The sequence below is a fragment of the Danio rerio genome, chromosome 10 (genome assembly GCF_052040795.2).
Source record: "Danio rerio strain M-AB ecotype USA chromosome 10, GRCz13ab, whole genome shotgun sequence".
Lineage (NCBI taxonomy): Eukaryota > Metazoa > Chordata > Actinopteri > Cypriniformes > Danionidae > Danio > Danio rerio.
In genome coordinates this window covers 35,034,909-35,050,017 of record NC_141030.1, presented here as the reverse complement: position 1 = coordinate 35,050,017, position 15,109 = coordinate 35,034,909, and the positions used below count along the sequence as shown (strand labels likewise).

At 33.5% G+C, this 15,109-nt stretch overlaps 1 protein-coding gene across 10 annotated transcripts in view; it reads left to right on the top strand.

Moving 5' to 3' along the window:
* robo3 (roundabout, axon guidance receptor, homolog 3 (Drosophila)) overlaps positions 1-13,674 on the top strand; it is a 494,668-nt gene extending 480,994 nt beyond the window's left edge. For 6 of the 10 annotated variants that reach the window (XM_087268852.1, XM_087268848.1, XM_087268846.1 and 3 more), the window contains 6 exons: positions 4,557-4,778; positions 6,890-7,074; positions 7,278-7,382; positions 7,459-7,632; positions 9,105-9,247; positions 12,879-13,674. In XM_087268852.1, coding sequence (XP_087124978.1) covers positions 4,557-4,778; positions 6,890-7,074; positions 7,278-7,382; positions 7,459-7,632; positions 9,105-9,247; positions 12,879-12,890 — 841 coding nt within the window. In that variant the 3' untranslated portion in view covers positions 12,891-13,674. 10 annotated transcript variants of the gene reach the window in all.
* The last annotated feature ends 1,435 nt before the right edge of the window (positions 13,675-15,109 follow it).

Here is a 15,109-nt window from a genome sequence, read left to right as displayed (position 1 = left end):
TGAGTTCTCACACACCCGTTCCACAAATCATTTCACTTTACAACTTAATTTCCATGTCCACCTGCCGACATCTTTTACCAATTTGCAGCCTGCTGAGAGCAGAGATCATGGCCTCGCTCAGGCTTCTAGACAAAGTTTTGCTGATTGTTCCAGGAAAAACTCTCAAAATTCACAGTTCAAGAGCAGTGTGATTGCTGTCGACAAGCCTGTATATAGAAGCTAACAAAGTTACAGATATGCTACCCTTGAGTCTGGCCTGTTTCCTCATGACGGCCTGACTGAATTATGGTCTGGATCGCATTAGCTCCTTGTTAGCGAAGCGCACGGTCAGCTTTAGCCTCGTAGTGCCCTGGCCACAGGCAATGACGGATAGAGACGCTCTTATTGCTTTCTGCCGCCATTTCAGCCCAATGGCTACACTAACAAGGGCTAGTCACATTAGCCGCAGCGGTTAACCAGCCCTGAGATCTGTGAATCAGATAACCTTGACATAGCTTAAGCACATTAGTCAGTGACAGCTTCAACTCTTCTCAAGTTTCTTCCTCCAAGCATTAAACGTTATTCAAAGCACTAAACTGAAAAAAATAAACCTTGAATCAACTTTAAGTATGAATGCAATTTGTTACAGCTAAAATGTGTAGTATAAGGGTGCTTTCACATCTGTAGATCGGTTATTTTGTTCCGAAACAGGGATTATAATTTTTATAATGTTGCACTTTGTTCTTGGTTTGCTTTTACTCTGCAAAGTTTCTAAATGAACCAAAATAGCGAAAAACGGTAAAGTCTAGGTAGGAAACATGGTCGGCCAGAAATGCGATATGCACATCAGCATAGCATCATTTTTTATGACACTGTATAACAATAATTAATATTTTTACAGTACTGTGACGATTAGGTTTAGGGTTAGGGTAGGGGTAGATGTTAAAAAATACAATTTATTGGGTAGTTTAATAGATAACATAAATAATACTAGCCTAGGTACAACTACTGTTTTTACGTTACTGTGATAGTTGGGTTTAGGGTTGGGGTAGGGGTAGACGTTAATAAAATACAATTAATGCCATATTTAGTAAATTATATAAATCATTTTCGTTAACTTCCGGCCGCAACCATATTTGATCTAGCAACAATCTTTAGCGCGGATCAGAGTGCGATTGCTGATTTCACATATGCCAAATGAATTAGGGAAATGTGCCAGGTTTTGAAACAAAGGTCTAGGTGTGAAAGCACCATAATTTAACTTTGGTTCAAACTTTAAAATGAAATTGAATCTAAATATTTAATATGCAAAATATTTAATGTGGTAAAGAAAAACGTAAAATATTGTTTGCTATATGGATCACTGTTTTATTTTATTACATTTTTTTACTTTGGTAAAATGTAGACTTTTGTTTTGGATATATATCATTTTACGAAGTATAGTTTTACTTTCGACCAAAATAAAATAATTATTGTAAGTTATTAAAGCTAAATCTATAAATTTAGAATTGAATTATGAATTGAATTACTTTGATTAAAATGTAAAATTTTACAAATTTTTTTTGTTATATACTTCTTCGAGAAAAAACTAATGCTTTTAATTAGGGCTGTGTAATTTGGGCAAAATATCTATTTGCGATTTTTTTGACAAATATTGCAATTTGATTCGCGATTAAATTTTGTAGTCAAGATTTAGCTCAATAATCTGTTATTGCAAGTTGTTGCAACAATTCTGCGACAGCTCTTAAAAATTACCTGTTTTTGTTCATTGTCTGTGACTTTAAAACCAAAATATTCCCATAATGCTGTTTTTCTTTAAAATTAATTTGTCTTTTAGTGCTTCTGAAGCAGCAGACACCATTATCCCACTTGTCTGTTCCTGTTTTTTTCTTTTCTTTTTTTTTACTGTGGGTGTTCCACACAGTTTGGTTGTGAACGAAAGTGTGCTTACTCGCTTTGGTGGGGGAAATTAAATAATACATTTTATATCGCAGCCTCTTGCTATTAACTAATTGCAACATTTCAAATTGCGGTTGCGATTCATTTTAGATTAATTGCACAGCCCTACTTTTAATTTTTAAGAAGGTTTGTTTATTGCTTTAAGGCAAATTAAATAAAACTGTTTAAAACAGAAACCAAATTTTTTCCACTTAATTGAATATAAAAATATACTTTGAATTGTTTCACTTTTTTCCATTGTGGTCTGGATCTTCCTAACTATGGTGTGATGAACTCGTGGTCACAAGGTTAACCTTTTCCCAGCCCGAAGGCGAGAGTGTTACCGCATTATGACTGTAATCTTAATAATAACTCAGCAAGAGCTGCCACGTATGAAGTAAACCGAGAGTGTCATTCAGCTCAGCAGTTTGCCCTCAAAATGCTCAAGGCGAAACGTGGAGTCGGTGTCAGTCAAAATGCCACGGCGTTTAACTGATTTTCCATCGCTCTTGCTGGGATTGGAGCTGAAAGTTCATGCATATTGTTATCTGTCTGGTTTGACAGGATCGATATGCCACCGGTTGCATTGACCCGGTGATTACTGCAGCAGGCGATCATAATGAGTGTGGAGTGATTGATTCAGCGAAGGAGTTACTTAACCTTCTGCTGAAAATGAGGGAATTTAGTTATAGAGCAGGATTTAAGTCACTTATTCTGTCAATCTGAAGGTGAAGGTGAAGAATTGTTGCTGGATTATGCTCGTGCTTGACAGTTTGATTGATTGCTGTTGTTCTGTTTGTCAGTTTTATGTGATAATTATTTTATGAAATGAAGGAAATGCTAAATGTACAAAAAAGTTACTAATTTGTGTGTTTGTATGTGTGTTTATTCTCACAAAGGAAAATTTGTTACAATAAAAATGTAATAATTTGTCAAATGCTTTAACTTTTTAAAAATAACACATTTCTTTAATAATCTAGTTTAAAATGTAATTAATTCCTGTGATTGCAAAGCTGAATTTCCAGCCTAAGTTCTTTAGTCTTGATCTTTCAGAAATGATTTTAATATGCTGATTGGCTACTTGATAAGAATTTAGTTTTATGAGGAATTTTGTGCTTTTTAGTACTTATGCATTTGTTTGTTTTATTGTTTGCAGGCTTATTTTAGGAATAACATGAGAAACAACATTTCTCAGTCAATATAGGCAATGTATTTTGGTGGATTTAAACAAAACAGATTCATTAAATAGATACATTTATTCTAAAAGAATATTTTAGTCACCAGACCTATTTAGAAATAAAATAATAATACAATTAAATTCTAGCAAAATGTTGCCAAAAAATTACACCCTACAAAATTTCAACTAAATATTTCCAATTATTTTGCTTCTCTTGATTTTTGAAATTTGTATTTAATATTTTTCTATAGCATATAAATTTAAGTGTACTAGTTTTTAGAACGTTATCGTAAGTTATTTTGTTTGATAAGCTTCAGATTTGGCTTCAGTACTGAATAATCTAATGCCAAATATAATATTGTATAGTTTCCTATTAAGAATATGAATTTAAAATATATATATTTGTGAGGGGTGTACTTATATATGATGAGCACTGTAGGTATGTATAAAACAGTGTACTGTATGGAATATACAAATTAGTTTTCCCTTAATTAAACTCATTTTATCCAAGTTTTTACCAAAAAAAAGTCAGTTTACATTTTTATTATTTAATTTAATTTTATAATAAAATACAAATGTTTGTCTTTATTTTATTTTTTAAATTTTATTTTTTGCATTTTTTAAAATTATTTTTTAATTTAAATAAAATAAAAACATACTGAAAACATAAATATTGTATAATGCTTTTATAATTTTTCAGAAATCTTATCATAACACAACAGAGCATTTAGTGTATTTATAATAATACATTTTCCATGCCTATAAACAAATATTTTCCCTATTAAAACAGTAAATTTTATACTTTATAAAAAGACAGTAGCTTTTATTTACATCACAGCCAATCAATTAAATTCATGTTTATTTATATATTTATGTATATTTTGTCAAAGCAGCTTAACATATAAGTTCTAGTAAATTGAAACTGTGTCAGTCCGGTTTTCAGGGTTCAAGTTCAGTTTAGTTCAGTTCTGCTGGATTTACAAGGATGCATTTTTCATTATTTTAGTAGGTAATTTTACACTTATATATTGTTAACAACCCTACAGTATTTTAAGATTTCATAAGAAGTCCAATTAATTAATCAATCAATCAATCAATTGATTGATTGAATTGCCATCAGACATTACATGCTTTGTAACAAGTAAAATGAGGTTTAAAAAATAATTTAAAAAATATTTAATGGAACAATATTAAGTGGATTGTTGATTTGGATGTTATGTATGAATTTTGTATTTTAATGTTTTTATTAGTCTTTGTTGTTGTGTATTAATGTAATTTTGTGTAATGTTCGATGGACCCCAGGAAGAATAGCCACTACCTTGGTAGTGGCTAATGGGGATCCTGATAAAAAAAAAAAATCAATAAAAAAAAATCAATCAATCAATCAATGGCTTCTATTTGGATTGCATCTGGCTTTATTTATAGACCTGGCAATAATATTGAAACACTTCTCCATGCACAGGTCTGATGAGGAAGAGTGGTGTCCTCCTCTTCCCGAGCGGTCTTATCTCATGGACGGCATGGTGGAGGACGGTCCAGTTCCACCACCAAGAGGAGAAGCTTCTTCACCCACTACGTCCTACAGCCACCAGTCCACCGCCACCTTAACCCCTTCTCCCCGAGACGATGGACACTTCCACGATATACCACGCTTACACCAGCTCGAACAACCACACATGACACGGTGAGACTTTTTATTTGGTCCCTTTGTGTTTTTAGAAAGTTTGAGATTGCTCCACTTTTATTTTTAGTTTTAAAAAATATCCGTAAATTAGTTTTCCTTATACAAAAAAGATGCAATGCGCTTGTTCCAACAACTGGTGAGAAAATTTGATATCCCCCAGAAACATTTTTTTAAATATCTACAGGTAAGAAGTTTTATACAATAAGAAATTAAAACGCATTCAAAGATATCATTGTCTGTCATAAAAGATCACACTCTAACACATTTAAGAGGAATCAATGTTTTATAATATACTCTTAGAGGGATCAAAATATAACTCTTTATCCTACTTATCAACATGAAAAAATGATTTTCAAGAAGACATATCTGAAGAAGAATGGATAGATTCTTGTTTATTTGCCCTAAATAATAGTATTAACACAAGTTGTAAATTACTGCAATATAAATGGCTCCTTCAAACCTACAGGACACCAGCTAGACTGCATAGATTTAACCCAAATGTTCCTGATAGTTGTACAAAATGCAATAAAGAAGTGGGTACCCTTTATCATTGTGTATGGGAGTGCAATCAGATCCAAACATTTTGGAAAGAGGTTCTTATCATGATTGGTACATTAATTGAAGAAAATATGCATTTGGTTATAATAATTTTTATTTCATATATTCCCTGAAAACCTGCATCTGAACACAAGCAAACGCAAACTATTAGATTTTAGTTTACTCCAAGCAAAGTGTATTATTGCTTTAAATTAGAAAATAACTTAAAGGCCATTCTGTGGCCAGTGTATTAAAGCTAGCAGTCTTGCTCTGGAGAAGCTGACATACACTGTTAAAGGGAAATTACAAGATTTTTATAAAATATGGACCCTTTTTGAACCAGGTGGACTATGCAACATTTTTTGATGTTTGAGCTTTCAAACCCTTGTTGGTGTCTTACTGATTGTTCAGATGTCTTACATTTCAGCAACAATTTACAAAGTTGTTTAATGAGTAAGACTGGAAAGCTGTGAAATGCAAGATTCAAAAATACACTGAATATTGTTATGATTTTTTTTAATTATGTTCTGTTATTATTTGAATTTATGGAATTTATTTACATATTCATGTTCACATTTTTAACCATTTGTCTTTTTAATTTTTATGCATTTTTTATTTTTATGTATTTTGTTCTGTAGTTCAAACAAAACCCAATGAATATATATATATTTTTTTAAATCAGCTTTTTTCTGTATATTTTTGCTAATTTATGTATGCTTTTGAATTGCATTATGGCACCTTGATCTTTCTTCCAACAAGTTTTAACCTTGAAAAGTTCAAAAAACTTTTATTTACAATTTAATGTGATATATTTTCTGGGTTTGTGTTGTATATTATGCTACAAAAACCTTGTAATAAACAGCCAGTGCATTTTCTGTCCTTTTACAGGCTATTTTTTTATATATGATTTCTTATGCATTGTGCTATAACTACTAAAATGTCAATAGAAGTCACTTTGTTAAACTGTAGAGTTGAATTTTTAACATCAAAAGTTGAGCAGAGATCAACATCCCATAATGCAATTCACAACCGCAAATAAAGAGAAAACACTTGTCAATCACAAAATACGGAAATTGTTAATTAATTTTAATTTTTTTATTTTCTTACAGTCTGCATCACGTCTAAAATGTACTGTAATTCATATCGTAATTAAATGAATGACATTGTTCTCCGGCATCTTTATTTGTTTTCACTCTCTTAGGGGAGTTTTTAAGGTGTTATTGTTCATTCCTCCAGGAGAAAACATGTTTTATGAATTATTTATTCCTCTGCAGGTCTGCATTTTTTGTAGATGATCATGGCACAAAGCAAATATCCAGACTCTCATTAAGCTTCCTGCTAGACTGCAGTTGAGCCAAGTTTGGAAAGATCATTTACTTTTACAGAGTGCTGATTTTGGCCTACTGTATTTTACTTAATATGAGCACATATAATAGGCTTCATATGCCTTGTTGGCACTGAAACTGCAGATCTGGGCTAAAACAAAGAGATCCATTGAATGAGGCATGTTTTCTGATCGTATTTCATGCTGTCGAACTTTGTTCCAACTAACCCAGCGTATTTGTCATTGACAGCCGGTTGCCGTGTGGACCAGTGCCTGTGCCACGAGCACCAAGCCCACCTCTAACCCAATCCAACCCAAACCTGTCAGCCAATCAGGAGTGTCCTGACAACACTGTGCCACACCGTTCAGCTCATAAACGAGACCTGAGCCAAGGAGCTGCACAAAGTGTAGAGAACATCAGCAACACCACACCAGGTGTGTTTTATCTCAGTATACAGATATGTGCTACAGAGGTCTATGCTTTACACCTGCATACATTATACCGACAAATTTTCATATGTTTTAAACATTAATGAGTTCAAATATGTTGAGTGTATAACATTACAGATTACAGAATATTAAGATTAGCTAGTTTTTGTTATGGGTTCTTCATTGTCATGTCGCATCCACTCTCTCAGGTCGAGCGAGGCCCTCCGCAGACCACACATCGTCTGGGCAGAAATCCAAGGTGAAGAAGAAAGCTTCCAAGAGCGCTCAATACCGGAGAGATATACTGCAGGGCGGTGAGTTACTGACCAGAGTGCAGTTAGTTAATCATTTAAGTCCTGCCCATTTAACATGCCGGACACATCTCTGCAGATCTGCCTCCTCCACCAGAGCCTCCACCCGAAGACCAGGATAATTGCGCTCATGTAGGGGGCTTCGAATGCGGGCAGACGTCCCTCGAGAGAGCCGGCAGCTCCAATTCGTCCATGGAGAGGAGAGAGCAGAGCACACCCAACCGGAAAAACTCGGCCCATAGACGGATAGACGGTTAGAGAATGTCTCAATCTGTTGTTTAGAGCTGACCCAACCCTATTCCTGAAGGCACACCAACAGTACTTATTTTGAATGTCTTTCATATCTGACCCATTCATTTCAGGATTTGGAGTCTCTTCTGATGTTCTGATGAGTTGATTCAGGTTTGTTTGATTAGGAAGAGGTTGATTATGTGTACTGTTGGTGTGCCTTAAGGAACAGGGTTGGGAAACACTGGTTTAGAATGCTCTATTTCATTATGCATAACTAAAAGACTACATTATTAGCCCTGCTGTACATTTTTTATTGTATTTCAAATATTTCGTAAGTAATGATTAAGTAATGATTTTTTTTCAGCAACATAATCGTTTTTAATAACACATTTCTGATAACTCGTTTCTGTTGTCCATGATGAGAGTACATAATATTTATCTAGTTATTAGTATTCAGCTTAAAGCACTATTTACAGGCTTACCTGGGTTAATTATGTTAACTAGGCAAGTTTGTTTAATTAGGCAAGTCATTTGGACAGCTGTGGTTTTTGTAGCCAACTGAAAGAATATAGAGTTTTTCTAGAAAAAGTCTTTCTTTTTTTGTTTGCTTGGCTGGAATTTTTTTAGCAACCATAAGTGCTTTTTTTACTATGATAATGTGTTCAAATATGTTGAATGTGTAACATAGAATATTTAGAACAGCTAGATTGTGTGCAGATTTTTTTTTATTCCAGCCAAACAAACAAAAAACTTTTTGCAGAAAAAACATATAATAGGAAATAATGTAACATTTCAGCAAAAAGTCTTTATTTTTTGTTTGTTTGGCTGGAATAAAATACTTGCACAAAATGTAGCTATTCTAAATACTCTACATGCTATACATTCAACATATTTGAGCACATATACACACACACACACGCATCGTTATTGTATAACGATGGTTTGTTTTGTAGACTATTGGAAAACCAATATAGCTTAAAGGGGGCTAATAATTCTGACTTCAACTTTATATATATATATATATATATATATATATATATATATATATATATATATATATATATATATATATATATATATATATATATATTCAACAGACATTTAACTAACTTTAAGGAACTTTGCAAGTACAAGTCAATTTACACTAACCTTAACCCCAACCTAACAGTCTACTTATAATCTAATGAGAATTAGTTAGCATGTAGATGCAGTATAACTTAAATTCATCACCGTACCATCCAAATAAAGTATGACCACAATATATTAATATTTTAAATGTATTTAATTTAATTATCAACTCAAACACACCAAGAGAAACCTTTCATTATCCAGTGGTCTTTTATTTGTTTCTTTTTTACATAGCTGTATATATGTATAGGGTTCTATTTCAGTCTTAGTCATTGCAGTTTCTTGATGAGCAGTTAATTAAAGTTATATTGTATCAATACACTTTTATTGACCCACAACTTTATGGTTTGTTTTTGTGGCTCGCAGCAGATGACGATTTAATTCCTTACAACAAGCCTAACTTCCTGTCCCGAGGTCAGATGTCCAGCAATTGCTCCACAACAGGAAGTTCATCATCACGAGGGTCAACGGGGTCGCGAGGGCAAGGAACGGGCAGGAAGAGAAATGATGTAAGACCAAGTAATATTGCAGAAAACCCCAGCCTTTTCATTTGTTTTCCTTCGGCTTAGTCCCTTTATTCATCAGGGGTCGCCACAGCGGAATGAACCGCCAACTTATCCAACATATGTTTTACACAGTGGATGCCCTTCCAGTTGCAACCCAGCATTGGGAAACATCCATACACACTCATTGACACACATACACTACAGCCAATTTAGTTCATGTAATTCACCTGTAGCGCATGTCTGTGGGGGAAATCAGAGCACCCGCAGAAAACCCACGCCAACACAGGAGAACAAGCAAACTCAGAAACGCCAACTGACCAAGCCGGGACTTGAATCAGCGACCTTCTTGCTGTGAGATGACAGTGCTAACCACTGAGCCACCGTGTTGCCATTCTTGGATATTTTTAAAGTAATTCAAGACAAAAAATACTGATTAACACAATGTAGTATTTGCCCTCAAATCCTCCCAAATCCTGACTCTAATCTCAAATCCTAAACATTAGCTGAGCTTAGTCAAGCACCGGCCCGCAAACATGTGCACAGCTTTATCTTTTCTTAACACTCTTTCGTTGGTGAGACAGAGTTGAGTAAGTGTGGATGAGTCTAGACTGAACCAGTCCATCTGGCTGCTGGGCACAGAATACAGTATGAAATTTCTGTAGAGCGAAGGAAGCCTAACAATTCTAGCCAGCAATCAGACTCTCTTTCTGAAGTTCATTTCCCCAGCGCTCAGTGAACTGATGCTATAACACACTGATCTGTCAGCAAAGTGGATTTTCTCCAATCCAAACACTTGGCCGATCACATATAACCGAGTTTTAGAGATAGAAAATCAAGCTCTAAACTGCATGAGACCCCTTCAAAGCTCTTAAATTAAAAATTTAGCTACTATAGAATTAAAAAGATGTAACAGTTATATATTTTTGTGAACTGTCCACAGTATTACAAATATTAGTTTAGCATTAATTGATGGAAGTATTGCTTGCTATTAATATTATTTTAAAAATAAATAATAAATAGTAGTGCTTGCAATTATTATTATTAATAATAATATGAATAATAATAATATTCATGGGACGAAGCATTGGCGCAGTAGGTAGTGCTGCCGCCTCACAGCAAGAAGGTCCCTGGGTCGATGGTTCGAGCCTTGGCTCAGTTGGCGTTTCTGTGTGGAGTTTGCAATTTCTCCCTGCCTTCGCGTGGGTTTCCTCTGGGTGCTCCGGTTTCCCCGGTGTGTGTGGATGCTTCCCAGAGATGGGTTGCGGCTGGAAGGGCATCCGCTGCGTAAAAACTTGCTGGATAAGTTGCCGGTTCATTCCGCTGTGGCGACCCTGGATTAATAAAGGGACTAAGCCTACAAGCAAATGAATGAATAATATTCATTCGTTCTTTTTTTCTGCTTAGTCTGCTTAGTAAATTAAAAATTAATGTATAAATGAATAATAATAATAATAATAATAATAATAGATGGAAATTATTTGGTGTTTGTTTTAAGGTTTGTAATTACTTTAATATTATCATTAGTATTAATTAGTTTTCCTGTTATGGGATTATAGAAGTATTGCTTTTAGTAAATAATAATAATAATAATAATAATAATAATAATAATAATAATAATAATAATAATAATAGATCAAGCATTATTTTGTGAAAATACAGTTGTATACAGTTACATGGATACATGGATACAGTTGTATCCATCCATGCTTCCATCCATCCATTCATCCATCCATCCATCCATCCACACTCATACACTACGAACTATTTAGTTCACCTATACCGCATGTGTTTGGACTTGTGGGGGAAACCGGAGCACGCGGAGGAAACCCACACAAGGGTGGGGAGAACATACAAACTCCACACAGAAATGCCAACTGACCCAGCTGAGGCTCGAAACAGCAACCTTCTTGCTGTGAGGCGACAGCACTACCTACTGCGCCACTGCGTTGCCCTCGCCTTGCCCTCGCCTTGATATTATTAATTTTTTTTTTTTTTCAATGTACATTGTATTTTTACCATGGTAAAATCAGAACTGTGACTTCTGATACCATGGAATGTTAATGCCATGACTTTAACAACTCAAAACAACTACAACAAACATGTTAAAGTGTTTGGTTTTTCAACATTTGTAACTCATCAATTAGTCAAATGTAGCACATCAAAATATAACACATCAATTTAGTCAAATTTCATTAGATTAAACCTGTTGCATGGGACGAATCACTTGAAAACACTTTTCAATCTCTATAGACATGAATAGTTGTGTGAAACTGAGCTGTCTCCATATGGTCTGAGAAGTCTCCTCAGATGTGTGTCCCGCTCTCAGGTTTCCCCCCTCTGTGAAACATAAAAGACAGACTCATAAAAGAGGACTCTACGTTCCCCGGGGAGGGAGTCTTGGGTTTCACGTGGTTAGCGTTATCTTTCCAGTCGGACAGAGAGCGTGAATAGGTGCTTGACGGAGGGTCTGCCCATAAGATCACCTTCATTCTTCCTCCTCAGATCTTGTCACGTCACATGATGGACAATTTCTGCTGCGTTAAGTCATCTATAGACATACCTGCTTTTGTTCTCAGAGAGGCCACGATTATCTGCTGAATAGACCAGCTCAGTTCAAATAACCACTGCTATTATATTATATTATATTATATTATATTATATTATATTATATTATATTATATTATATTATATTATATTATATTATATTATATTATATTATATTATATTATATTATATTATAGTCATTATATTTTATTATATTATATTTATTATATTATATTCATTTAATTATACTATATTATATTATATTTATTATATTATATTCATTAAATTATATTATATTATATTCATTATATTATATTCATTATATTATATTCATTATATTATACTATATTATATTATTATATTATATTATATTTTATTATATTATATATTATATTCATTATATTATATTCATTAAATTATACTATGTTATATTATGTTATATTATATTATATTCGTTATATTATATTCATTATATTATATTCATTATATTATATTATATTATATTATATTATATTATATTATATACATTATATTTGATTATATTATATTCATTATATTATATTCATTATATTTGATTATATTATATTTATTATATTATATTCATTATATTATATTATATTACATTATATTGTATTATATTATATTATATTATATTATATTATATTATATTATATTATATTATATTAGATTATATTAGATTATATTAGATTATATTAGATTATACTATATTCAATATATTATATTCATTATATATTATATTATATTATATTATATTATATTATATTCATTATATTATATTCATTATGTTTGATTATATTATATTCATTATATTATATTCATTATATTTGATTATATTATATTTATTATATTATATTCATTATATTATATTATATTACATTATAATGTATTATATTATATTATATTATATTATATTATATTATATTATATTATATTATATTATATTATATTATATTATATTATATTATATTATATTATATTATATTATGGCCACTTTAAATGAATGTTGGTAAAGTTAGGAGTAGGAGTTTTTTAATAGCTAATTTTTTCCTCCACTTTTTGTTTTCTCCAGGAGATGAGATAAGGAAAGGCTGTGAGACGCTGGAAGATTTACTCAGACATCCCTCTGTTTTCATTCGGAAAGCGAAGAGAAGAACCGAAGAGAAGTGAACGAGTGTACAGATTTGAGAGTGCGAGTCTGGAACTTTTTGATTGCATTATTAATTATTGTTATTATTGTTATTTATGACCTTCATGGGGGCATTTTTTCCATCGCGCCGTCACTGTAAATAATCATCCGTTGAAGCTTTTTACATGGGCTCCAGATGCCAGGAAAGAAGAGTATATTGTATTTATACATGAAAGAAGAAATGAAATCATGTTAAAAGCTCCGATATTATAGATAAGTTAACGTCTGAATGTGCCAACCTCTTGTAGAAATGTATACAGCAGCATTTCAAAGCATAATAATATTGCACTCGCGTTGTGTTGGAGAACAACAACTTTAAAAAAAACAAGAAAAAAAACACAAAAACAAAGCACAATATGTGTTGTTTGACCAGCCAGCTAGACAGCCAGTCTCATGACCTAACCGAGCCGAGGACACTTCTGTCTGTCCGTCCCGTCTCCGTCTGTGGATCCCCCCCGTCACAAAAGAATGTGCTCCCTTTTCCCTCCCTTTTTTTCCAAGCCAAGAGAGTTTGACGACTGTTGTGAACGATTGTACTTGTCTTTTTTTAAGGAGTGTTTTTGGAGATCGTGAGGAAATGTATTTCATTCAAAAAACCAAAATTATGTTTCTTTGACTAACTTTTTGGTAGTCCTTGTTGTTTTGTATAAATAAAATAAAATACATTTGCTGAGCTATATAGCTGCGTCTTGTTTTTAAAAGTCTATTAATAAGTTGTTGAAAATATTTTGTCATTTTTAATTTAATGATGAAAAAGGCTGTATTTTAAGATTTAGAAATGTGTGTTAAGACAGCCTGGCGCAGCCTTCGTGCGGTTGGAGACCCCTCGATGTGGCTGACGATGACGCTGACACGCAGCTTTCAAAAATTGTAACTACACATCGCAACAACACATAGCGCAAGCTCTGTGACTGGTCGACTTGGTATCGGTGCTGAGATCTGTGCGCCCAATGGAGCAATATGTTTACAAGTGTCATGTTTACCTTATGATTAAAGTTGTTGCACGTTTGTAAGCCTCAGAATAAGTTTTAGCTAAATGTACATTAAAGTAGCGTTCAGATAAAAATATACCCCCCCGTAAAGAAACTTGACAGCGAGAAACATAAAAACCTGCTGCAAGCTAGCGTTTGGAAGTGTTATTGCGAAGCAACACAAGCAGCAAGCCGAAGTAAAAATGCACGACTACACACAAGGCAGGTGCCATGAGTCACGCCAATCACTTAAAACAGAAGTATAAATCAGTGTTTGTGACACCGGTGGCCATTAAAGCACACATAAAATCAAAACTAACTATATTGATTTTGTTAGCTCACATTTCTAGTTTTGTGGTGAACAATTCATCTGCGCATGTCATTAAGAAAAAAAAGTTTGCTCTTGTAATCTAAAATTGAAATCTGAAAATGCACTTCCTGTTTGTTTTTTAGTTAAATTCTCAATTTACATCTTTTTAAATTATTGGGCGCCTCTAACCCACGCCTCTATTTTGACAGCGCTATGACAACAAACCGAAATGGTGAGGAAGGGGCCGATCACACTAAATGTGATTTCTGCGTTGAGAGGCGCCTTTTTTGAATGATTTACTAACGGCCGTGAACGTTACTTATGCGCTCTGCACGCCTCCCGTTTTAACTGCATGCTGCGCCTCGCATTTTTGTCATTGTTTGATGTGTGCTCACAGTTGAAAAAAGTCAACTCTAAGTGGAAAAAGCGTGTTACGTCAGTCACGTCTTTTTCATTCTCCAATCAAATGAAAGCAGAGGCGGGGTTTCCATTGAAAGTGCCTACAGTGTTTGTGCTGTCAAGACGACTACGGAGACTTTTGAAGATGGAGGAGAGATTTGTGGTTGCTGTTTTTGAGTTACCCGGTGCTGTATGACTCACAAATCTTAAATATAACAATAATATTAAACATAAAAATCTAATTAATATCAACAGCAACACTTGCGCACAATACCCAGCAGATTCAATCATTGCCTAGTGACATAAAAATATCGCCGTTTGGTTTGATCGGCCAGGAAGAGGTCTATTAGGTAAAAAACTCTCCCGAAACCCTTTTCCCATTCTTATGAATGAAATGCCTATTTTACTACATCCAATCAGCTTACAGCAGAAAA